A 26,601-nucleotide genomic window follows, 5' to 3' on the forward strand; every position below is an offset into this window, starting at 1 on the left:
GGTTAAAGCCTCTGCCTTCATCTCCGGTCATGATCCCAGTGTCCTGGGATCAAACCCCACATCAGGCTCTCTGCTTAGCGGGGAGCCTGCTTCCCCCTCTCTCTCTGCTTGCCTCTGTCCCTTAAATTGTCAAATAAATAAATAAAATGTTTTTATAAATAAACAAATAAATAAAGAAAGAAATAAAATCTTTAAAAAAAAAAAGTTTCTTGCAATAATCTCTCTTCGCGGGGGTTAGAAACTTCACATTCTGTATCAGACCCAGAATTGCTTATCTTTCTGCAGAACAACTGGTGGTTTCAAAGACCACTGAAGCAGAGTCCAGGGCGGCAGGCCCACACTCTCACCGGCTCAGGCACCGAACGGGTTGTCAGGTTGCCTGACTTGAATCAGGTCAGATCCTTCGATGGAGGAGAAAGAAAGAAGAAACAAAGTCCTAAGAAATGTGAAGCTGTGTCCATGAAGCTACCATGGGGAGCCCCATAGGGGCTGAGGGGAAGGCCGGGCAGTCACAACCAGAACTTTCCCCATTTTACATGGACGAGTTCTCCATCAAATTTTATTTATTTACTTTTTAAAAAATATTTATTTATTATCTATTTGACAGAGCAAGAGAGAAGAAGCAGGGGGAGCAGCATAGGGAGAGGGAGAAGCAGGCTCCCTGCTGAGCAGGGAGCCCTCTATGGGACTCAATAGCAGAACTCCAGGATCACGACTTGAACCAAAGGCAAACACTTAACCGATGAGCCACCCAGCCCTCCATCCATTTTTATTTAAAAAGCCTTTTGTGGGGCGCCTGGGTGGCTCAGTGGGTTAAAGCCTCTGCCTTCGGCTCAGGTCATGATCTCAGGGTCCTGGGATCAAGCCCCACATTGGGCTCTCTGCTCAGCAGGGAGCCTGCTTTCCTTCTTCTCTCTGCCTGCCTCTCTGCCTACTTGTGATCTCTCTGTCAAATAAATAAATAAAATCTTAAAATAAATAAATAAATAAATAAATAAATAAATAAAAAGCCTTTTGCCACTGCAAAGTAAGGGTGAACAACACTCATCCCAGCACCAACGCTGCATTCTCAGACATACAACCCTCACGCGGTGTGCTTCATCTGCAAAAGAGTCAACTCTGCAATGCTGCAAGTAACATTCGATTACAACTTACTTGGGGATAAAACACATCATACCTCCTCCTCAAAAAAAATCTCTCAGCAAGAGATTCTAGAAATAAAAACAAGCAGGAGGACAAGACTCCCCATGCAAGCCGGCAGCACCTGTGCTGCGCCAGCACCCAGGCACGGAGCCCCAGGAGCCGGGGGAGCTGGAGAGCCAGAGAGCCAGGGAGCTGGGGAGGCCTTCCAAGAGCGCTGTCCATCTTCTTGCCTCTGCGTCTCAGTCTTCTGCTTCAGGTCAGGAGGTAGCCTGGGCTGAAGTCTTTCTTCACTCCTTCCCACACCCTACCCAGTTAACCTGCACATCCAGAGGCACAGCTACAAATTTTCAGTGCCAAGGGGCGTGGCACCCACACTCTACTCCTGATTATACTGTGCAACAGTCATGGGCTACAAAGTATCAAAGCTTAAAACATTCAACAACCTCACCAGGATGTCCCCTTTTATGCCTATCTTTTTAGGACCCACATTTTAAGACCCTGACTTTAGAATTATCATGTTTAAAAATATTTACATTATTTGTCCAAGAGATAGCTGAAATAAATGTACCCTGAAATTGATAAATCAATCATTAGTTTGATTATTATTAGCAAAGCAGTGTGGCTACAAAAATAGTCAATGTAGAATGGAATTCAAATATCGGGGGCAAAACATTACATAATACATTTTGCAGGATTTATCTAGTAAGGCTCAGAACTAAGCATAAAGTATCACATATGCCCAAATACATAAAACATGGTCTTTTCCCAAAAATTATCTCTCAAAAAAGAGATAGTTTCCTTATACTCCAGTCCTTACAAAGCATTTATTATGACAGATTGCTCTTTCAACTATCCTATCTTTAACGTAATAAGGGAAAAATATCTTCAAGCCAAGAGGAAATGAACAATCAGGATTATGGTAATGCTAGTCTTGATGGCAGGGGACAGAAGATTACTCCCAGAGGAGCTTGGCTCAGAGGAGCTGGTCAGACAGAATGGGGGAGGAGGGATAAGCCACTCTTCACTGACTGAGAACCTTCTGGGGGAACTGGCTGAAATCACTGTAATCAATACTAATTTGGAAGGCTTAGAGACATCAACCCCATAAAATCAATTTAAAAGGAGGCAAGTAAATTCAACACATTTTTGGAATTATTCTTTAAGATATTACTTCATTAATGCTATACACAAGCCTGTTTTTAAAAATTGTTTAGGGGCATCTGGCTCAGTGGGTTAAGCCTCTGCCTTCGGCTCAGGTCATGATCCCAGGGTCCTAGGATCAAGCCCCACATTGGGCTCTCTGCTCGACGAGGGGCCTGCTTCCTCCTCCCTTTCTCTCTCTCTCTCTGCCTGACTCTCTGTCTACTTGTGATCTTGTTCTGTCAAATAAATAAAATTATTTAATAAAAAATTTTTTAATTGTTTTAAAAAGCAAGTAAATCATTAAGTTGTAATAACAAATGTAATTCCACAAAACAAATGAGGAAAAATGAAACAAAACTCAAATGTCTCATTGTTTTGCAGTTAGCTGCTGCCTGGATCAAATATCCAGTGTCAGTGTCCTGTAGGATTCAAAAATGATGCATCTCAGGTTAGACTAAAATAAATATCATGGGCTCTCTTCGTACGATCTTCACAGTTTTCCCGTAAATTTAAACTTGTTCTAAAAAATGAAGTTTTTAAAGAGATAGGACTTGTAACCACACATCCCCAAAGGCTGGGGACAGGAGAAGTAGAGGAAGGTAGCCAAATGTACTAACTTCCAGTCATAAAACAAATAAGGACAGGGGATGTAGTGTGATGTCGTATGATGCAGCACGATGACTATAATCAACAACGCCGTTCAGTACACATGAAAGTTGTTAAGAAAGTAGATCCCAGGGGCGCCTAGATGGCTCAGTCATTAAGTGTCTGCCTTCAGCTCAGGTCATGATCCCTGGGTCCTGGGATGGAGCCCCACATCAGGCTCCCTGCTCAGCAGAGAGTCTGCTTCTCCCTCCCCGACTCCCCCTGCTTGTGTTCTCTCTCTCTCTCTGTCAAATAAATAAATAAAATATTTAAAAAGAAAAAAAAGTAGATCCAAGGAGTTCTCATCCCAAGGAGAAATTTGTCTTTCTTTTCTTTTTATTGTATCTTTATGAGAAGATGGATTATTAGCTGAACCTGTGGTGGCAATCATTTCACAACAAACATAAACTGGACCATCGTGCTGTATGCCTTAAACTTACACAATTACTTCTCAATAAAACTAGGGAAAAAATTACATTTTAAAAAATATATACCATGTGCTCTGGAAAACCATTAACTGTTTCAAAAAGCATTCTTTATTTAACATGTTTAAAAAACTTTTTTTTTGTAAATCAGTAAAACAAGGAAGACAATAATGAATCTCCAAAACCAATTACTCAGACACAGCAATTTCAAGATTCTTATAACTTTAACAACTTTACTGTGGTATGAAGTTGTATGTATTTTAAGTCATATATCATGATGATATGACATAAGTATTTTTGTGAAATAATTACCAAAATCGGGTTAATTAACACATCCATCACCTTACACAGTTACCATTTTTGTATGTGTAGTGTATCAAAAAGCATTTCTAATACAGTCATGGCTGTCACAAATATGAAATGTCTCAATAAAACTGCTTCACGAGGTGGCTCAGTTGTTGGGTGTCTGCCTTCAGCTCAGGTTATGATCCCAGGGTTCTGGAATCAAGCCCTGCATGGAGCTAGCCCCCTGCTCGGCAGGAAGCCTGCTTCTCCCTCTTCCACTCCCCCTGCTTGTGTCCCCTCTCTTGCTGCGTCTCTGTCAAATAAATTTAAAAAAAAAAAAAAAAAAAAAACTGCTTCACAAAACTTAAGAGGAAAAGAGACATTCCTTTTTTTAAAGATTTTTTTTAATTTATTTGATAGAGACACAGAAAAGAAATATTCCTAAAGTAATGTATAAATTCACTTATGAATTTAAATGTATGTGTAATTAACTTTAGGAATTAAATATCATAAATAAACATTTGACTATTCCATCTATATCTCAGATTTATATATTCAAGTTGTAGAGAATCTTAATCTTCTCACTGGGGAATTAGGAGACTTACAATCAAGGGTGTCTTATATTCATAGACATAAGGTATCTTACAAAACAAATTCAACCTGAAATGTTCCCATGGAGACATACTAGACAATACCCCCATCAAAACAAAGAAATAAAAAATACTCCTGTTAATACCTGTCCACACAAGTTACTCTAACACCTCTGAAGTCTTAAAGGTAGACCGTGCTACCTTTAACCTTGGCTGATAATGCTCCTGAAATCAAGGCAGGCCACAAGCTCAAAAATCTGGCAACAAGTCAGGTAAAGACTTTTTGTTTTTGTTTTCTGGGTTTTTGTTCGTGGTTTTTCTTTTTTTTTGAAAACAGAACCCAAGATTTGTTGTCAAAAATCTGGGGGTCCTATTAAACCTTTTTTTTTAAACTGCATTTTTTTTTAAAGATTTCATCTATTTATTTGACAGAGAGAGACATAGCGAGAGAGAACACAAGCAGGGGAGTGGGGGAGGGAGTAGCAGACTCCCCACTGAGCAGGGAGCAGAATGTGGTGCTCAATCCCAGGACCCAGGGATCATGACGTGCACCAAATGCAGACACTTGACAATTGAGCCACCCAGGCGCCCCTGGTACATAATATTTTTAAAGTCACCTTTTTAGAGGTGTCAGCAGAGCATGTGACTGACTCCTGATCTTGGGTTTTGAGTTCAAGTGCCACACTGAGCACAAAACTTACTTAAAAAAGAAAATCAAAAATAAATAAATAAAGTCGCTTTTTAAAATGTATTTCTAATTCAAGACTTGTCAGGTTTCCCTAAATTAATCTACAAATTCAATTACCTCAAACCAAAGAGCAAAAGCAAACTGGGGGAGGGACTTAGAAATGCGATCTTAATAAATAAATATGCAAGAATTGCCCCCAAAATTCTGAAAACAAGAGTAACAAGCTGTGTATGGGAGATGGACGAGAGCGTCCATCTTCCAAACCCCTGTAAAGTGTATCTGGAACTACAGCAATTAAAACAACATGGAACTACAGCAGAGAAGTGAATACACGCTACATGGAAATGCAACACAGCTGGGATAGCTGGATATGTCACTGAGGAAAAACACGACAGCTTTAACGCCAGAAGCCTATTAACAGCCAACCTTTCCCGCACTTACCACAGGTCCACAACCCTGAGGGCCGGATGTTACACCACTCTAGTTTTGGGGGGCCAGACATTACTCCATTCCAGTTTTTTTTAATTTTCCAAAGATAATACAGTACCTATATAATGTATTATGTAACATTCCAGCAAGGTCTAGGAACATGTTTTTTAAAACATGCAACCTATAGCCTTCCTCATCTCAGGGAAAGTCACCATACTCATGTCCTAAGCAAACCTGTCTCTGATCCTCCCCCTTCCTGTCAACTCGGGGTTTCTGCTCCAAAATCCCACATGCCAGTATTTTCAACCTCTCCCTTTCTACAGACTCCTTACCATCTGCTTACATGGTAAGCAGGGTGGAGGTGGGGGAAGGGGACGTGGAAGAGATGACCCACTTCTCAAGAACCATTTCCTCAACCTTTTCTCCTTCACAAAAAGTGTATTTGGGGAGTAATCTTTTTTTTTTTTTAAGAAGTATTTATTTATTTGAAGGAGAGAGGCAGAAGGAGAGGGAGAGAAAGTCTTAAGCAGATGCCTTGCTAATAAGCATGCAGCCTGAGGCAGGGCTCAATCTCACAACCCTGAGATCATGACCTGAGCCAAAACCAAGAATCCCCCACTTAAGTGACTATACCACCAGATGTTCCAAGAAGTACTCTTCTAAAAGGGGAAAAGAAAAAAAAAAAAAAAAAAAAAAGGACTCCAACGTCCTGTCATCCCATTCACTGATCTAAAAGCACTGGTGTCCAATGACCCCCTAATGGCCAAAATCAAAGGCCAAGATTAGGGCTCATCTCTTGGACTTTTTTGCAAACTGTGACTCTGGTCTCCGTGAATCACCTTTCTCCTGGTTCGCCTCTCTGGCTCTTCCTTTACCAATCCCACCCGTGGCTTTCTTCTGTTCACACTCACACCTTCAACCAGCAGCCTCCAACAGCTATTCCTAACAACTCCCAATACACATCTCCCAACCACAGCTCTTCCCAGTGCTCCAGCTGCAAACACTGACTAGCATCTCTAACTGGGTTCACGCAGACACCTCTAACAGCCTAACCAGAGCCATTATTAGCTTTTCCCAAACTGGCTCTGGATTTTCTGTCTTGAGGAATGACAACCGCATCCATAAATTTTGCTAATTCAGAAACTTGGGATTCATCCTAGAAACTTGGGATTCATCCTCCCACCCAACTCCCACATTAAACTGGGCACTAAATTCAATTAATTCTACTGCTTCCTTAATACCCATCAGTCTCCTGAAGCCTCCTCTAATAGCCTCCTAATAGATCTCTGGCTTCTTTAAGGCCTTCTCCACACAGTGGCTAGAGTAATCTTTCTAAAAATCTCAACCTGTGCCTCTGAACAGCTCCCCAGTCCCTTGTCAACTTCCTCAGACAGATGAGCTCCACTCATCGGTCACCACACTTTACACCCCAGCCTTTCCTACCTGCTTAACAGTCTGGAAATACAAGCATGCCATTTACACCAGCTGCAACACTCCTTCTGCCTGGAAGACCCTCACCCTGCCTCCTCTTCTTACTTGGCAAACTAGTACTGGCTCTTCAAGAATCTAACATAACTATGAATCTACTAAAAACTCCTGAATTGTACACTTAAGGAAATGAATTTGATGGTATGTAAACTGTATCTCAATAAAAGTGTCATAATCTTCTCTAAGAAAAAAAGACTTGAAACCCAGTATCTTTTTTTAAAGGGAAAAATACAAAACAAGCCCTTTACAAAACAGGAAATTCAAATGACCAATAAACATATTCAAGAGATGTTCAACACCATCACTCAGAAAAATACAAAACAGAACCAAAAGGAGGTATCAATATATATCTAGAAGAGCAAAAATTAAAAAGAATAATTCTATCGAAATTAAGGAGTCAATCCCATTTACAATTGCACCCAAAACCATAAGATACCTAGGAATAAACCTAACCAAAGAGACAAAGAATCTATACTCAGAAAACTATAAAGTACTCATGAAAGAAATTGAGAAAGACACAAAGAAATGGAAAAATATTCCATGCTCATGGATTGGAAGAACAAATCTTGTGAAAGTGTCCATGCTACCCAAAGAAATCTACACATTTAATGCAATCCCTACCAAAATCCCATATATTTTTTTTCAAAGAAATGGAACAAATAATCCTAAAATTTGTATGGAACCAGAAAAGACCTCGAATAGCCAGAAGAATATTAAAAAAGAAAGCCAAAGTTGGTGGCATCACAATTCCAGACTTCAAGCTCTATTACAAAGCTGTCATCATCAAGACAGTATGGTACTGGCACAAAAACAGACACATAGATCAATGGAACAGAACAGAGAGCCCAGAAATAGACCCTCAACTCTATGGTCAACTAATCTTCAACAAAGCAGGAAAGAATGGAATAAAGACAGTCTCTTCAACAAATGGGTGTTGGGAAAATTGGACAGCCACATGCAGAAAAATGAAACTGGACCATTTCCTTATACCACACATGAAAATAGACTCAAAATGGATGAAGGACCTCAATGTGAGAAAGGAATCCATCAAAATCCTTGAGGAGAACACAGGCAGCAACCTCTTTGACCTCAGCCACTACAACTTCTCCCAAGGAACGTCGCCAAAGGCAAGGGAAGCAAAGGCAAAAATGAACTACTGGGACAAGATCAAAAGCTTTTGCACAGCAAAGGAAACAGTTAACAAAACCAAAAGACAACTAACAGAATGGGAGAAGATATTTGCAAACGACATATCAGATAAAGGGCTAGTATCCAAAATCTATAAAGAACTTATTAAACTCAACACCCAAAGAACAAATAATCCAATCAAGAAATGGGCAGAGGACATGAACAGACATTTCTACAAAGACGATATCCAGATGGCCAACAGACACATGAAAAAGTGCTCCACACCACTTGGCATCAGGGAAATACAAATCAAAACCACAATGAGATATCACCTCACACCAGTCAGAATGGCTAAAATTAACAAGTCAGGAAATGACAGAAGCTGGCGAGGATGCGGAGAGAGGGGAACCCTCCTACACTGTTGGTGGGAATGCAAACTGGTGCAACCACTCTGGAAAACAGCATGGAGGTTCCTCAAAATGTTGAAAATAGAACTGCCCTATGCAGCAACTGCACTATCCAGCAATTGCACTACTGGGTTTTTACCCTAAAGATACAAATGTGGCGATCCGAAGGAGCACGTGCACCCGAATGTTTATAGCAGCAATGTCCACAAGAGCCAAACTATGGAAAGAACCTAGATGTCCATCAACAGATGAATGGATAAAGAAGATGTGGTATATATATACACTATGGAATACTATGCAGCCATCAAAAGAAATGAACTCTTGCCATTTGCGATGACGTGATGGAACTAGAGGGTATTATGCTTAGTGAAATAAGTCAAACAGAGAAAGAAAACTATCATATGATCTCCCTGATATGAGAAAGTGGAGATGCAACGTGGGGGGTTTGGGAGGTAGGAAAAGAATAAATGAAACAAGATGGGATCAGGAGGGAGACAAACCAAAAGAGACTCTTAATCTCATAAAACAAATTGAGGGTTACTGGGGAGAGGGGCATAGGGAAAGGGTGGTGGGGTTATGGACATTGGGGAGGGTATGTGCTATGGTGAATGCTGTGAAGTGTGTAAACCTGATGATTCACAGACCTGTACCCCTGGGGCTAATAATACAATAAATAAATAAGTAAATAAGTAAAAAGAATGACTCTATCAAATGTGGCAAAGATAAAAAGCAACTGAAACTGTCATATATTGCTGGTGTGAGAGTAAAAAGTCCAATCAAAACTATCTCATAATAAAGATGGGAGAAAAATATCTTTGTCCTTACTACTAACACTAAGCATATACCTATTCTGTAATCTAGCAATTCTACTGCAAGGGCTTATATCCAAGAGAAATGAATGCAAACATCCACAAAAAGGCATGTACAAGAATGTTTACAGCTGCCTGGCTCAGGCAGTTGACCGTCCAATTCTTGATTTCAGCTCAGGTCATTATCTCAGGGTCGTGTGATGGAGCCCCTACCACCACCTCCCTCATAAGGCTCCACTCTCAGCAGTCTGCTTGAAGGTTTTCCCTTTTTCCCTCTCCCTTGCCCCTCCCCCAGCTCACTCTCTCTCTCCCAAATAAATCAATCTTTAAAAAATATTACCATCGAGGCGCCTGGGTGGCTCAGTGGGTTAAAGCCTCTGCCTTCGGCTCAAGGTCATGATCCCAGCATCCTGGGATCAAGCCCCACATCGGGCTCTCTGCTCCGCGGGGAGCCTGCTTCCTCCTCTCTCTCTGCCTGTCTTTCTGCCTACTTGTGATCTCTGTCAAATAAATAAATAAAATCTTAAAAATATATAAATATTACCATCAGTTACAAATGATATGGAAGTGAGCACTTCTTTAAAAAGAAAGTTTATTCATAATGCTTTATTCCTTATGCAGAATTATTCAGAATGCTTTATGCATAATGACCAGAAACTGAAGAAAAAACTACTCATCAACAGAATAGACAAATAAACTGTGATATAGTCATTCAATGGAATAGTACAGAGCAGTCAACAGTGAACTACTGGTACCTGCAACAACATGGACAAACCTCACAGAGGCCAGACACAAGAGTGTTCTTTTTTTTTTTTTTTTTTTTTTTAAGATTTTATTTATTTATTTATTTGTCAGAGAGAGAGAGAGAGGAGCGAGAGTGAGCACAGGCAGACAGAGTGGCAGGTAGAGGCAGAGGGAGAAGCAGGCTCCCTATCAAGCAAGGAGCCCGATGTGGGACTCAATCCCAGGACGCCGGGATCATGACCTGGGCTGAAGGCAGCTACTTAACCAACTGAGCCACCCAGGCATCCCAAGAGTGTTCTTGATATGAAGGTTCAACAACAGGCCGGTAATCAATAATGCAGATGTGAGCACAGTGGTCATCTCTGGGTGGCAGGGTACAGACTGGGGAGAGGCCTGAGGAACCAACCTTGTGAGGCAGGTACCCGAAGGCTGTGTATCTTGATCTGGGTGGTGGTTACAAGTGTATGAATACATGAAAAATCATCAAACTCAGGGCACTTTACTCAGAAATAGTACACTTTACTATACACATACATATATACTCTATAACTCAATTTCTTAAAAAAAAAACTAACAAAAAAATGCACAAGTAGGGCGCCTGGGTGGCTCAGTGGGTTAAGCCGCTGCCTTCGGCTCAGGTCATGATCTCAGGGTCCTGGGATCGAGTCCCGCATCGGGTTCTCTGCTCCGCGGGGAGCCTGCTTCCTCCTCTCTCTCTCTCTGCCTGCCTCTCTGCCTACTTGTGATCTCTCTGTGTCAAATAAATAAATAAAATCTTTAAAAAAAAAAAAAATGCACAAGTAGACTAAGATTACCAGTACTGTGTCATATACCTGGAAGTTATTAAGAGAGTAGAGCTTAACTGTTATCACCACACACACACAAAATGGTAATTATATAAGAAAATGGAGGTGTTAACGAACCTTACTGTGGCAGTCATTTCACATTTCACATGCATGAAATTATCATGTTGCACACCTCAAATTTACATGTTATACAGCAACTAAATCTCAATAAAGATGGAGAAAAAATGTGCACAAGTAAAAGGATAATACACCAAAGTAACTCATGGACCTACAACTGATATTTCTTTAAATTGTTCTGTACTGTCTGAATTTTCCATCAAGACCATATTACTTACTTCCAATCACTTAAAAAAAAAAAAAAGCTATTTCATTAGGATAACAGTAGTGCTAAAATTAAACAAGATCTCTTCTAAAGCCTTCACTTACCACCATTAAAGCACCACTGCAACTAAATCACAGTGCTTATCACAGTGTCCCACCACGGTCTACTGACCATGAAACACATATATCTCTCCTACTCTCCAGTTAGAACTGGGCTTTATTTATCTTAATCTTCCTAGCATACAACACACTGCCTAGCACTAGGAATTTGCTTCATATGTGTTTGTTGTATTGAATTGTCTTGTAGTAAGCAAAAATATTTGCAGAGTAAACAATGTGTAACCACCCAAGAAGTCAAAAATAAGTGATTACCTTCTATGGGAGGTATTCCAAGGTCATGGGTTTGTGAGCTTGAATTTATACTACAGGAGAGTCAGGTTGAGGTTTACCCAATAAAAATATCAACTTGCATGACAGCATTCCTAAATTGTCTCACCTGTGATTTACTGACCCAATGCCACCAATCCCATGCCAATCATTCCTATAGCAGTCAGAACCTACACTACAGAACACAGCCAAGCAATAACCTACAGGATCCACCCACCAACAGAAAGTTAAAAGCCCAAAGGATCCAGCAAAGAATCCCATCACCAACAGCATACACATATCACAGATATCCTACAGAGGAAAACAGAGAGAGAGAGAGAGAGAGAGAGAGAAAGATACACATCAAGAGACCAAGTTACTAACTCCCTAGAAAGCCAAAGTACAAACTTAAGTCCTCCAGCAAACATTCTCTTGGGTATTTATCTTACAGAAATGGAAACATGTTCACATAAAAACCTGTACACGGAGGTTCAGAAGGTTCAGCAGCTTCATCCGTAAGAATCAAGACCTGGGGGTGCCTAGATGGCTCAGTGGGTTAAAGCCTCTGCCTTCTGCTCAGGTCATGATTCCAGGGTCCTGGGATTGAGCCCCACATCCGGCTCCCTGCTCAGCAGGGAGCCTGCTTCCCTCTCTCTCTCTGCCTGCCTCTCTGCCTACTTGTGATCTCTGTCTGTCAAATAAATAATAAAATCTTAAAAAAAAAAAAATCAAGAACTAGAAGCCATCTAAATGTCCCTCAGCAGGTCAATGGATACATAAACTGTGGTACATCCACACCATGAAATACTATTAGGCAATAAAAAGGAATGAGCTACTGATACACCCAGCAACACCGAGGAGTCTCAAAGGCACTGAGCTGAGTGAGAAAAGAAAGTCTCCAACAGTTACATAGTGTGTAACTCCGCTTATGTAACAGTCTCAAAGTGGTGAGATCAGTGCTGGAGAACAGAGCAGGGCTCGGCTGTCCAGGGTGAGGGCTGAGGGCAGGGTCAGACTCTAAAAGGGTAACAAGAGGAACTTTCTCTGTGGTGGTGAAGCAGTTTGGCATCCTAACCCTGGTGATGACCACATTCATCTAAACAAGTGATCCATCTGAAAGAACAACACACAGAAAGTACGAATAAAAACGAGTGAAACTTTATTTCAGTTAATAGCATCATGGTGGCAATGTCAATTCCCTGGTTTTGGGAATGTTCTATAGTTATGTGAGATATCACCACTGGGGGAAAGCTGGATAAAGGGTACACATGGAATTCAGCATCATTTTTGCAACCTCTTAAGAGTCCCTGATTTCAAAATGAAATATTTAAATTTAAAAAAAAAAAAAAAAAGGAGTTGGGGGCACCTGGGGCACACAGTGGGTTGGGGGCCTGACTCCTGGTTTTGGATCAGGTTGTGATCTCAGAGTCAAATCAAGCCCCACAGGGGGCTTCAGCACGGGTTCTGCCTGAGATTCTCTCCCTCTCTCCCTGCTCATAACTGCTCTCTCTAAAATAAATAAATATTTTTAAAAATAATTGGACTATAATTTATAGTCAAAAAGTGGAAAGAACTTGAATGTCCATCAATGGATGAATGGATAAATAAAACACGGCATATCAATACAATGTAACATTATTTGGCACTACAGAAGTATGAAGTACTGGGCACCTGGGTGGCTCAGGTCATGAACCCAGCATCCTGGGATCAAGCTCCCTGGAGCTTGGGCTCCCTGCTCAGCAAAAAGCCTACTTCTCCCTCTCTGGGTCCCCCATGCTTGTGTTCCCACTCTCGCTACATTTCTCTGTCATCAATAAATAAAATCTTTAAGAAAAAAATAAAGGATGAAGAACTAATACATGTTTCAACATGGATGAACCTTGAAAGTGTTATGCTAAGTGAAAGAAATCACACACAAGATGACAGAATTTATATGAAATACCCAGAATAGGTACATTTATAGAGACAGAAAATAAATTGGGAGCAGGGAAAAATGATGCATGGCGGCTAAAAAGTATGGGGTTTATTCCTGGGGGAGGGGAGGATGCAAATGTTGTGGAGTTAATCATTGTGATGGTTCCACGACGTTGTGACTATACTAAAAACCAGCAAATTATACACTTGAAAAGATAAATCTTACAGTACATGAATTACATCTTAAATGCAAAAGTTACATGCGTTAAAAAAAAATAAAGATGCTTAAAAAATTTTATACATGGGGTGCCTGGGTGGATCAGTTGTTAAGCGTCTGCCTTCAGCTCAGGTCATGACCCCAAGGGTCCTGGGATCCAGCCACACATCTGGCGGCTCTCTGTTCAGCAGGAAGCCCGCTTCTCCCTCTCCCACTCACCCTGCTTGTGTTCCCTCTCTGGCTGCGTCTCTCTCTGTGTCAAATAAATAAATAAAATCTTTAAAAAAAAAACTTATACATACATTCATTCACTCATGCCCCAAAGCAACACTCTCCCAAGCCATACGATTTAGCTAATTCTTAAGATTCATGATTGAATTGACACTGCAGTCCTTCCCTGCTGCCTGTTACTCACAAAGCAGCTCAATTAATAATTAGCAAACTAAACTCAATGGAACAATCTAACAAGATTAAAATTTTGACTCAGCTAAATAGAGAAATCTTAATGCTATTCCTGACAATTACAAATTCTAGCATACTAAAAAAGTAGCCTCCAGGAAGTGGCTCAATTCATAAAAGCTCACTGAATGAAAATGAATGAAGAGCCAGCTTGCGTATACAAGTAGGTAATGACAAAAGCATATCGTATTACATCAACCCAGGCCCATGTTGTCACATAATTTAGGTTTGCCAGTCATTATATTTATATGGTTTCAAATTAGACCTATTACTCCTTTTCCTCCTCTGGAGAATTAATCAAAAAACAAAAACACTGGGCATCAGGAGACCTGAATTCTGGTCCAAACACAGCTAATTGTGTGACTATCACCTTCCTCAGGGCTGACTATAAAAATCAGGACTTCTCCTCAGACCAGCCATCTCTGAAGCCCCTTCCACCACTTCTGACACCACTGCTTGCAACCTGAACCAAGTCACCATGGTTTCCCTCAGACAGAAGGCCAGCTCCCAGCCTCTACTTCTTCTCTACCCCTGACAAGCCACTCTCCACAGACAACCCGTGCTCTTTGAAACAGGAACTGATCCTGTCACTCCCATGGGTAAGCCCCCAGATGCCCCACAGGGCAGGGACCTACCCACTCTTGACCTCCCCTGTCACCATCTTCTCCCAAAACACTCCAGTGACCCTGACCTTTGGGGTCCTCCAACATTGCTACCCATTCCTCCCCAAGGCCTCTGCCACACTCCCATCTCCTCCTCCTCATTCTAGTTTCTGGTCAAATGTCACCTCCTGAGAGAGCTGAGTGTGGACTCGAGTCCCGGGCTGCCTATATTCAGCTCTGCAGCCAAGCATGTTGCTTGCCCATCTGTAAAATGGTGATCAAAAACAGTGTCTACCGTAGTGTTGTCACAGGGTAAGAGGCAGTAAAGCTATCAGCATGGTGCCTGGCACTGGGTTCAAATGTCACCTACACTGTTACTTCAAGCATCCCATCTTAATGTTGTCCCTACCTCATAGCATAGCACCATCTGAATATGCCATCCTGATCTGTCGTCATCTTTGACAAGAAGGGGAAATCTGGATAAAGGGTACACAGGGAACACAATACCCCCAATACCCACAGAATGTAACGTGCATGAGGAGCTTTGTCTTGTTCAAAGCTCTATCACCATCTCCAAGGAAAGGCATGCAAATACTTGTTGAACACATGAACAGATAAATCTATCGAGCATTCCTTTAGAATGTCTTAATTCAAAGAATTAAGCAAAAAATGGCATTGCGTTTATCAGTTATGTAATTGGGCTGGTCTCCTCTTGTTAATTACCCTGCAGTCCAACCAATTTACTCAGCCATTGCCTGGGGGCTTTTCCCTCAAACCTTATCACATAAATACAGAAGACAATGGAAGAATCTGGAACGTTAATCTCTTAGAGTGAAAACTGGATATTGTGGATATACACTAATTCTTTATAAACATACCACATAAATCCAAACTGCAGCACATCAAAAAAGGCTCTTGGCCATTAGGAAAATCATACCCTGAAATATGAAAATATGAAACACATGTTGACTTAGTTAACTAAAAGGGTTTTTCAACATGTATGTCTACATATAACATACAGACATATTATACATACATATGTGCGCACACACACACACACACACACAGCCATTCCCAAAATTGGGGACATGCTTTTTTCAATTCCTTTTTACATTTCTAAACATAATGCACTATGTGAAAATAAATGCTTCGAATTTAAAGTTGTTTTTTAAAACTCAGTACTGAGGATCTTAAACGTTACAGTTCTCCTTACTCATGGGCTTAATCTCCCAACATTCAAAGCAAATCCCAAATTTAAGGCCCTGACTTGAAAGCCAGCATTAATTTTGTAAAGCATCTCAAAGTACCACATCCATTCTGTTTTAACGTCTTAAGAACCCAATTATCAGATTTTTACCCACCAGTTAATAAGTCCTTAATAAGCATTTTTTTCTATCACTGTAATAATTTTTTGAGGCATTATTATATGAAGATCCACATTTTGAGACCCTGAAAATACTTTCAAGTTATAGTCCATCTTGAGTGAACAAAAGTCCTGTCAGAAGTAATCCCTCGGTCAGTTTTCATAGAGAGCCTGAAATTCACCAGGCAGAGACCAAGGTGGACAGGAAGGGAAAAGCCTAGGAATGCTGCAGGGTAGTCCCCCAAAGGAAACAGAACCAGAAATGTTCGCGATTCTAAAGAAAATCATGGACTGCCATCCCCTGGAAGACCACAAATACCACCGAGTATCTCTTGCTCAAAAGGAAGAGTGAAGCCACAAATCTAGGAGTCAAGACGCTGAACACCGGCCGGCTTTTTAAAACTGAGAGGAAAAGGAGCGACGCGGCGGCGCTCTGCGGTCGGAGCAGCTCTCCAGGAAAGGCTTCTCGGGCGCCGGCCGCTCCCTCCCCGGGCCGCGGCCAGGCTGGAGGTGGCCGGCGGCTGGCACGTTTTAAATATCACCACCCTATTCATCAACTGCCCGGCACAACGAGGGCCGGGGAGCCGCGCCGGGGACCGCCCGCGCACACGCCCACCGGTCCCGCGCAGCCCGCGACCCGGGCGCACCCGCCGCGCAGCGAAGTGACGCTCGGCCCGAGCAGAAAGTTTCGAATAAAAACCCGAGCCCCGAAACGCACAGGTCTCGGCGCTGAACTCGCGCCAGGAACACGCCCGAGGCAAAGCACTTGACAATCAGCTCGGGTTTTCAGCCGCAAAGGCCGAGAGGCGGGGGCCGGGGAGGAAGAGAAGGCCACACACACACACACACACACACACACACACACACACTCGCTCACTTTCTGGCACACTCGGCTCTTCTTCCTCTTGGGCCCCCGTGCCCAGGTGCGAGCCACGCAGCAGCCTCACGCCCGCACGCGGCGGGGCCGGGGAGGAGGACGCCAGCGCCCCTCCCGGGAAGGGCCCGCGACCCCTGGGCCAGCACCGCGCGCAGGGAGGGTGCGCACGCCCGGCGCCCCCGCGCCCGGCCGCCCGCCCCCCGCCCCACGGCCGCCGCGGCCGCGGGGGCCCGGGGGTCCGGGGATGCTCTGCGGGGGACCGCAGGCTCGCGCGCGCCCCTCCCCCGCCCGCCCCTCCCCCCGGGCCGCCCGCCGGGGCGCGCAGGAGGCGAGCGCCGGCGTCCCGGGGGACCAGCCGGCCGGCCCTGGGGATCCGGGCAACTTTCCCCTGCGTGGTCGCGGGCTGCCCTCAACCAGGCGGGGGCACAGGCCCCGGGGCTAGCGCGGCGTGGACTCACTTTTTCGGATGTTTCTCTCTTTTCGGCCTCCGCTTTCGGGCCTGAATGGCCAGCACTAGGGAAAGAGAAGACACACATTAACGGTCGGGCCGGCCGGCCTGCGGGGCCGCGTGGCGGGGAAGAGGGGACGCCGCGGGCCACTCACCTTTCCGGGAGCTCATCCCGACGCGGCGGAAGCGGGGCGGGGGGCTTCGCGGCGGCGGCAGCGGCGACGCGGGAGCCTAGCCGAGCCGAGCCGGGTTGCAGCCTCCACTCGCTCCGCCAGCCGGGAGGAGGCGGGAACCGCGCCTGCGCCGCCGCCGCAGCAGCCGCCGCTCCCGCGGGGGGCCCAGTGAGACCCGCCCCCGGCCGGCCCCGCCCCCGCCCCGCCCCACCCCCACCCGCCCGCTGGGGTCCGGACCCCCCGCGCCTAGCCCTCCCGCGCGCCCCGCACCCACCCACCTGCCCCACCTGTGCAGAAATGACTCCCCGCCACCACCGCCACTCCCGCCCACGGCGTCCCCCGCCCCTGCCTGCGGCCGGGGCCTCCGCCTCCTGCGCCCCCGCGGACGGCCCAGGCCTCCCGCCCCTCCTGAGCACCCGGCCCGCGCGACCCTCCCTCTCCACAGCCTCTCCCCTACGCACCCCGGCCGACCGCGCCACCCGCCTCTCCATGCGCCCTTCCTTGGCCGGCGCCTCCGCGGGTCTCACACCACCTCTCTTCGCGCGGCCTCTTCTCCCCCTTTGCTCCTCTACATCCTTGCATCCCCATGAGCGCCGCTTCCTCCTCTCCGGCGGGTGTGGAAAGGGCACTGGACCAAGAGCGGGGAAACCTGGGTCCTTCACTAGCTGTGTGACCTTGGAGAAGTCCTCTCATCTCTCCCCTTTGCCCACCCCACAGGACTGTTACGTTCAATTAAGGGAAAAGACGCAATTGGTATGGAAAGTACGCTGAAGTTTTGGCACCTGAATTAAAGCCCAGCTCAGTAAACAAGTGCATAACCGTTAACACAACAGTCCCGCCAAGGAGTTATTGCCTACGTCCTACAATGAGGAAACTGAGTCCTAAAGAAGTTGAACAGTTTGCCCAGCGAGAATTCAAACTTAGGCCTAGCTGTCTCCAAATCCTTTCCACCTACCATGCTACCTAATAAAGACGGGAATCAAGCTGGTAGTGGGACAAAATGACAACTGCAGTGTTCCTGTGGTTGTTTAAATAATTATAATGTTTTGGAAAGATAGCCACCCGGACTATTGACTCTCTTTGGTTGAACAACTATTTTCTTAGCTCATCAAAATAACTCGTCTTATTCTGAAGATGCTAAACACAAAGAACCGAAAGTATTGCTTAGATTTGATGACCCTTTTACTTTCACAACATTTTTTTTTAAGATCTTATTTTAATCAATCACCTCCTTGGAGTGCACTCCTTACTCCCCATCACCTACTTCGGCCACCCCCACCCACTTCCCCTCTGGTAACCATCAGTTTGTTCTCTCTACTTGAGTACTTTCTCAACTTTATATTTTCAAAAACATTAACCCTACAGAAACGTTATAAGAAAAATATAAGCAACACTCATATTAACCCATATTCACCAATTTTTAACATTTCATCACATTGGCTTTCCTTGTGTGTATGTGTGCGTATGGAACGTTCTTTGTTGTTTTTGCTGAATCACTGAAGTTTTTGCATTGTTAGCCTTTACCCTCAACATTTCAATGAGTATCTAAGAACAAAAATATTCTACATAATCAGAATTCCATTATCATTCCAAGAAAATTTAATATAATATTATCTGTAATATTATCTGTACAGAGGCCATATTCAAATTTTCAAAATGTCCCTTTTTGCTGACTTTTTTCCAATCCAGGATACAGTCAAGAATCATGCATTACATTTAATTGCCTTGTCTTTTCACACTCCTTTAGTCTAGAATAATCCCTAGCTGTTGTTGTTTTCTTTTATAACATTGACTTCAATTGAAGAACCCAGTTCTACTGTTGTGCAGGATACTCCTCACTTTGTACTGGTCTGTTCCCTGTTAGATTCAAGTTAAATAATTTTGTCAGGTACACTGTATGGATGATATTGTGTCCATCTCAGTATGTTGCAACAGAACGGAAATTATGGCATTTTGTTCCATTATTTGTGATGTTACATTTAATCATTTTTCTATGGTAAAGCTAGCTTTGTTTCTTTTCTATTTAATAGTCTAGGGGCACCTGGGTGGCTCAGTGGATTAAGCCACTGCCTTCGGCTCAGGTCATGATCTCAGGGTCCTGGGATCGAGCCCCGCATCCGGCACTCTGCTCAGCAGGGAGCCTGCTTCCCTCTCTCTCTCTGCCTGCCTCTCTGTCTACTTGTGATCTCTGTCTGTCAAATAAACAAATTTAATAAATGAATAAATAAATAAATAAATAAATAAATAAATAAAAATAAATTAAAAAATAGTCTATGTAAAAAATGGGTAAAGGACTTGAATATACCTTTCTCCAAAGATACGCAAATGGCCAAAAAGCACATGAAAAGATGCTCAACATCATTAGAGAAAAGCAAAGCAAAACCACAAAGAGGGGCCCCTGGGTGACTCAGTCAGTTAAGCATCTGTCTTGGGCTCATTTTATGATTTCAGTGTCCAGGGTTGAGCCCAGCATCAGGCTGTCTGCTCAGCAGGGAGTCTGCTTCTCCCTCTTACTCTACCTCTGTGCTCTCTTGCTCTATCTCTCAAATAAATAAATAAAATCTTAAACACACACACACAAACACACATACACATGCTGAGATACCCTTTCACACCTACTAAGTTGGCTATATTCCTTTTTTAAAATGGAAAATAAGGGGCACCTGGGTGGCTCAGTCGGTTAAGCTTTAGACTCCTGTTTCGGCTCAGGTCATGAATTCATGGGTCCTGAGATCAACCCCCATGTCAAGCCCACATCAAGCCCCACGTGGAGGCCCACGGGCTCAGCACTGAGTGGGGAGCCACTTGAGATTCTCTGCCCCTCCCCCGACTCACACTCTCTCTTTCTCTCTCAAATAAATAAATCTTTAAAAATAAATAAATAAATGAAAACTAAGTGTTGACAGGGATATAGAGATATTGGAATCCTTGTACATTGCTGGTGGAAATGTCAAATGGTGCAATCACTGTGGAAAACAGTCCCACAGTTCCTCAAAAAGCTAAACATAGAATTATCAGCAATTCCACCCCTAGGTATATATACAAAATAACTGCAAGCAAGTACTCAAATCCTTGTACACAAATGTACACAGCAGTACTAATCACAGTAGACAAAAGGTCAGAAACAACCCAAATATCCATCAACACATGAATGGATAAACAAACTGTGGTTTACACATACAATGGAACATATTTTTTTAAATGGGTTTGCTTTCCCCCCTTTTTTAAAGATTTTATTTATTTATTTGACAGAGAGAGAGATCACAAGTAGTCAGAGAGAGGAGGGGAAGCAGGACCCCTGCTGAGCAGAGAGCCCGACTCCGGGCTCGATCCCAGGACCCTAAGATCATGACCTGAGCACCCCTACAATGACCCAGGCACCCCTATAATGGATATTTTTCAGCCCATAAAAAGAATGAAGAAGGAGGGGCACCTGGGTGGCTCATCATCTATTGATGATGCTTGCCTGGGTCGATTACTACTATCATGGTTGTACAAGAATGACACTATAATCCTGTCATTCCAACTGTTCCACCTGTATTAATTAGGTGGCATTCTTATATAAAGAAGACCTTTCATTTCTCACCACTCCTTGGTTCTCTGTTTTCGTCTTGTTTTTTGCCTTTGTTTTTGGTATCAATATTTACAGTAATTTCTGTCACTTCAATATTTGATCTTGAATTGTTCCATATTTGACCATAAAAGTCCCTTCCAATTGGTAGTGACCGTTGGACATGTCCCAGTAGATTTTTGAGCACCTCTTCAGGTTCTGGCACAAGAAGTTACAGAAAACCTTGTGCTTTCTTTGACATGGTCTCAAAACCAGCATGTGTCCAATCTTAGCTCCTCCTGGAAGGTGATTAGAAGCTTGGAAACTAAAGAAATGTGAATTTGAAACCAATTTCTTTTATTATTTTTAACAGCTTTATTGAGATTTAATTCACATACCATACAATTCATCCCCTTAAAGCACAAAATTCAATGATTTTTTAGTACGTTCACATGGTTGTGCAACCACTACCACAATCTAATTTTAAAATATTTTTCACACCCCTAAAAGAAACTCCATAGTCATTAGTAGTCACTCCCCATTTCCCCCATCCTTCCCTGCAAAGCCCTGGGCAGCCACTAATCTCTTTTCTGTCCCTATAGACTTGCCCATTCTGGACAGATCATGTAAATGAAATCATACACTCTGCGGCCTTTTGTGACTGGCTACTTTCACTTAATGTTGAAGACAATTTCTGCTACTAATTTATCCATAACCTTGAACAAGTTACTTAATTACACCATCTGGAAAATAGTAATAATATCAATACCAATCCTCCTTGATCAATATGATAATCAAATAAAATAAGTAACAATTCAGTACATAATTAATTATCATTAACATTAGATGGAAGACACGAGACCGAATCTGCCTGCTAGATCTTTTGCACTCATTTGTTCAACAAATAATTATCTAATACCTATTAATGTAGCATTATTCTACATATTGAAAGAAGAACACAGAAATCTCCCTTCCTCGTGGAGCTTACTTTCTGCTGCCAGAAGAGAAAATAAACAAAATAAATATGTGAAGTATTACTATGATTACTAGATGGCAGTAGCATCTATAAAAAGAAAAAAACAACAACTAAATGAAAAATAAAAAAATACCAACCTTTCAGGAAGATGTTTTCTTTTTTTCGAGAGGTTTTTTTTTTTCCTTAAAGATTGTATTAGTTATTTATTTATTTGACAGAGAATGTGAGCGAGAGCACAACCATGGGGAGCAGGAGAAGGAGAAGCAGGGTTCCTGCTGAGCAAGGAGCCTGATGTGAGACTCGGTCCCAGGACACGGGATCATGACTTGAGCCAAAGGCAGAAGCATCAATGACTGAGCCACCCAGGTGCCCCTGAGGAGGTGTTAAAGAAAGGTCTCACCGAGGGGCACCTGGGTAGCTCAGTCAGTCAAGTGTCTGCCTTTGGCTCAGGACATGATCTCAAGGTGCTGGGATCAAGCCCAGAGTTGGGCTCCCTGCTAAGCAGGGAGTCTGCTTCTCCCTCCCCCTCCCCCACTACTCTTCCCCCTGCTCCTGCTTATGCTCTCTCAAATAAATAAATAAAATCTTTTTTAAGAAAAAGGTCTCACTGAGAAGATAACAATTAAAGACCTAAGTTGTGTCAATCTTTTTACATCTATAAATTAGGAGAGAACCACATTTGCCACTTACAATATCTGTGAATTGCTTTGAATTTATTGAGTTAAAATATACCAACTTAATTATCAATCAATAAATTTGCACATACTATATTAGGTGCTTACAGAAAGAATGATAAAGTAAAAACCTAGTCTCTACAAATTTAAAAATTAAAAATTTGGGGGCACATAGCTGTTTCAGTGGGTAGAGCATGCGATTCAATCACAGGGTCAGTTGTGAGTTCAAGCCCCATACCAGGTGTGGAGCCTACCGAAAAACGATTTTTTTTAATTTTAAAAATGGAAATTTAAAAATGGAAAATTTCTTTGGGATGCATAATTTCAAATGACATTTTCAATTAAATTAGAAAAAGAAACAAAAAGAGTATAAGTATTTTTTTAAGTTTTTTTTTTAAAGCTCTATACCCAACATGGGGCTCGAACTCACAACCCTGAGTATAAATTTAATTATTTTATTCTACCATTATTTATTGCTAATAAATCTAATTCTGAGATTATAATTAAGAAGCGGTAGTATTAGAACTGGATATATTTTGTTCTCTGTTAGCAGTCCAAAAGAAATGAAAAGGGCAGTATATGTGCATTTTCCCCCCAATCTAGCACAACAGAATTCAAGGTGAACCTTTCGTGTTAATCCTTACTAAACATAAGAGAAAATTACAGAATGCCATAAACCCAATTGTACACTAACATTTCTAAGTAGAGCTATTAAATCATGCCATATGGTAGAAGGTACATTTAGTATGTCATAGAATTAGAAATAGACTGGAGAGGTCATACAACCCACCTTTGGGCCTTTAGTGGATATGAACATAGCCTCTTCTAAAGGCTCTCCAATGCTTTGACATTTGTAGGAAAGTTCCTTTAGATCTAATTTATACCTTCTGTTATGAAGCTTAAGCCCGTCTTTTATGATTACAGCATATTTCTCCATGGCATTAGTGCCATTAAAGCAAGAATTTAACCCAGAAGTTAGTGCACAGAGTAGTATAGCCAGACTGCCTGAGTTCAAATCCCAGTTTTAACATTTACTAGGTAAACTTCGGGCTGGGTAACTTGGACAAGTTACTCAGTTTCTCTGTGCCTCAGTTTCCTGAGCTGCAAAACGAGGATAGTAATATTAACTACCTTATATGCTTGTGAGGATTCAATGAGTTGTTTCATATAAAATACTTAGAGAACAATCTAATTGTTCAAGAAACATTAGCTGTTCTTGGGCGCCTGGGTGGCTCAGTAGGTTAAAGCCTCTGCCTTTGGTTCAGGTCATGATCCCAGGGTCCTGGGATTGAGCCCTGCGTGGGGTTCTCTGCTCCGCAGGGAGCCTGCTTCCCCACCTCTCTCTCTCTGTCTGCCTCTCTGCCTACTTGTGATCTCTGTCTGTCAAATAAATAAATAAGATCTTTAAAAAAAAAAAGAAGTTTAAAAAAAATACAAGCTGTTCTTATCTATATGCATATCAAGACATGTGTTACTAATCTATTGCTACAAAACAAATTTCTCCCAAATTTAGCGACTTAAAACAAACATTTATTATCTCACGATTTTTGTGGTCCGGGCCTTGGGGAGCTGTTTGGCTGGAGAGTGAAGTTGTCACTTAGGGCTGCAGTCATCTGGAGGCTTGAGGAAGATCTGTTTCCAAGATGGCTCACTCACATGGCTGTTAGCAGGAGGCCTCAGACCCTCCCTCACTGGTTCTTTCAAGGAGGCCTCACTTCCTCCACTTGGATCTTTCCATAGGGTGGCTGAGTGTGTGGCTTCCCCCAGAGAGCAAGAAAGAAACTTCACTGCCTTCTGTGACCTACCCTCAGAAGTCACAATCTGTCATTTTCACCACATTCCAATCATGAGAGGCAAGTCCAGCCCATGCTCAAAGGAGGGGCACGAAACCACTTCTTGAAGGGAAGAGTGGCAGAGAATAAATGGACATATTTCTTAAACCACCACAAGGGGTCATTCCTTCTTTCTTTCAGGGCCTCTGATTTGCGAGCGAGAATCCTTACAGACCCCCTCACTGGGCTATTGTCTAAACAGTAGAAATAAAAGAGAATTTTCAGTCCAATGTTCACATTAAATAAAGAAAAGGGAACGTAGTCTAGATTATCTAGGGAAAATCAACAATAGTAATAGATGTGTTATAAATAAAAGGAGCCAGTTAAAAATGGCTTCGAACGATCTGTCCAGGGCTGTATTAGTCGGGATTTAGAATCTTGACTAATATGCCAGAGCATATCTAAACAAATCAGAGGGTCGGACCATAATAAACTATGCCAAACTCTCGAACCCTGGACAGGTCTTTCCAGCATTTGAACATGGACAGAGCCATGAGAAAATACTTGTTTCTCAAATACATGAACTCTCTGAGTATAAGAATTTTGTTTTCCATTTTATGGTAACTGATTCAAAAATCCAATATAAAATCTGATGTAAAAATAAGCTGAGGGGCGCCTGGGTGGCTCAGTAGGTTAAAGCCTCTGCCTTTGGCTCAGGTCATGATCCCAGGGTCCTGGGATTGAGCCCCGCATCAGGCTCTCTGCTCAGCAGGGAGCCTGCTTCCTCCTCTCTCTCTCTGCCTGCCTCTCTGCCTACTTGTGATCTCTGTCTATCAAATAAATAAATAAAATCTTTAAAAAAAAAAAAAAGATTGTAAGTATAAGCCCCACATTGAGTGTAGAGACTACCTAAAAATTAAATCTTTTTTTCATTTTCTAAGGCAGGGAAGAGACAGAGAAAGGGAGAGAGAATCTCAAGCAGACTCTATGCCCAGCCCTGAGCCCAACTAGAGACTCAATCTCACAACCCCAAGATCATGACCTCTGAAATCAAGAGTTGGATGCTTAACTGACTGAGCCCCCCAGGTGCCCCATAAAAATAAAATCTAAAAAAGAACACAAACATGGGGTGCCTGGGCGGCTCAGTGGGTTAAAGCCTCTGCCTCCGGCTCAGGTAATGACCTCAGGGTCCTGGGATTGAGCCCCACATCAGGCTCTCTGCTCAGCATGGAGCCTGTTTCCACCTCTCTCTCTGCCTGCCTCTCTGCCTACTTGTGATCTGTGTCTGTCAGATAAATAAATAAAATCTTTTAAAAAAAACAAACAAACACAAACACAAAACAGCTTGGTGAGTCCTCAAGATTATAGTGTTCAATTATACTTATTTGAGGGGCACCTAAGTGGCTCAGTTGGCTAAGCATCTGCCTTCCGGCTTAGGTCATGATCACGGGGTCCTGGGATGGAGTCCTACATCAGGCTCTCTGTTAGTGGGGAGCCTGCTTTTCCCTCTCACTCTCCCTCTGTGCTCTCTGTCTCTCTCAAATAAATAAAATCGTTAAAAAACAATGTTGAACCCTCCCAGTACCTCCCGAAAGCCCCCTCGTCCCTCCTCAGTCACTACTCCCACATAGATAACTTCTATTCTAACTAGCCTGCTGATTAAAGGGGCCCAGTTTTTAGGTTTATGTAAATGAAATCATACACTAGGGCTTTACAGTTTGTTTCTTTTGCTGGACCTCATGTTTGCAAGACTAGGCTGTGTGTTACATGCAGTAATACTTTCATTAGAGTGTTCCATTTTGTGAATATACCACTTGTTTTTTATTTTTATTTTTTTTTAAGATTTTTTAAAAAATTTATTTGTTTGACAGATAGAGATCACAGGTAGGCAGAGAGAGAGAGAGAGGAGGAAGCAGGTTCCCTGCTGAGCAGAGAGCCCGATATGGGGCTCGATCCCAGGACCCTGGGACCATGACCCGAGCCGAAGGCAGAGGCTTTAACCCACTGAGCCACCCAGGCGCCCCACCACTTGTTTTTTAAATCCACTGGTGCCATTCACTTATTTATTTTTTTAAAGATTTGGTTTGAAAGTAATCTCTGCACCCAGTGTGGGGCTGGCACTTACAACTCTGAGAAAAAGAGTCACATGGTCTACTGAC

At 42.8% G+C, this 26,601-nt stretch overlaps 1 protein-coding gene across 10 annotated transcripts in view; it reads right to left on the reverse strand.

Annotated features, from left to right (window-relative positions):
* The window catches only part of SRPK2 (SRSF protein kinase 2), a 251,972-nt gene extending 227,520 nt beyond the window's left edge, over positions 1-24,452 (reverse strand). For 3 of the 10 annotated variants that reach the window (XM_032305489.1, XM_032305488.1, XM_032305487.1), the window contains exons 1-2: positions 17,932-18,073; positions 17,308-17,362 (exon numbers count right to left, since the gene is read on the reverse strand). In XM_032305489.1, the coding sequence (XP_032161380.1) occupies positions 17,308-17,362; positions 17,932-18,058 (182 nt within the window). In that variant the 5' untranslated portion in view covers positions 18,059-18,073. Of the gene's footprint in view, positions 1-17,307; positions 17,363-17,452; positions 17,569-17,931; positions 18,074-24,212 lie in introns of those variants that run through there. The other 7 variants (XM_032305498.1, XM_032305493.1, XM_032305491.1 and 4 more) reach the window with 6 other exon arrangements.
* Between the last annotated feature and the right edge of the window lie 2,149 nt (positions 24,453-26,601).

The sequence above is a fragment of the Mustela erminea genome, chromosome 11 (genome assembly GCF_009829155.1).
Source record: "Mustela erminea isolate mMusErm1 chromosome 11, mMusErm1.Pri, whole genome shotgun sequence".
Taxonomy (NCBI): domain Eukaryota; kingdom Metazoa; phylum Chordata; class Mammalia; order Carnivora; family Mustelidae; genus Mustela; species Mustela erminea.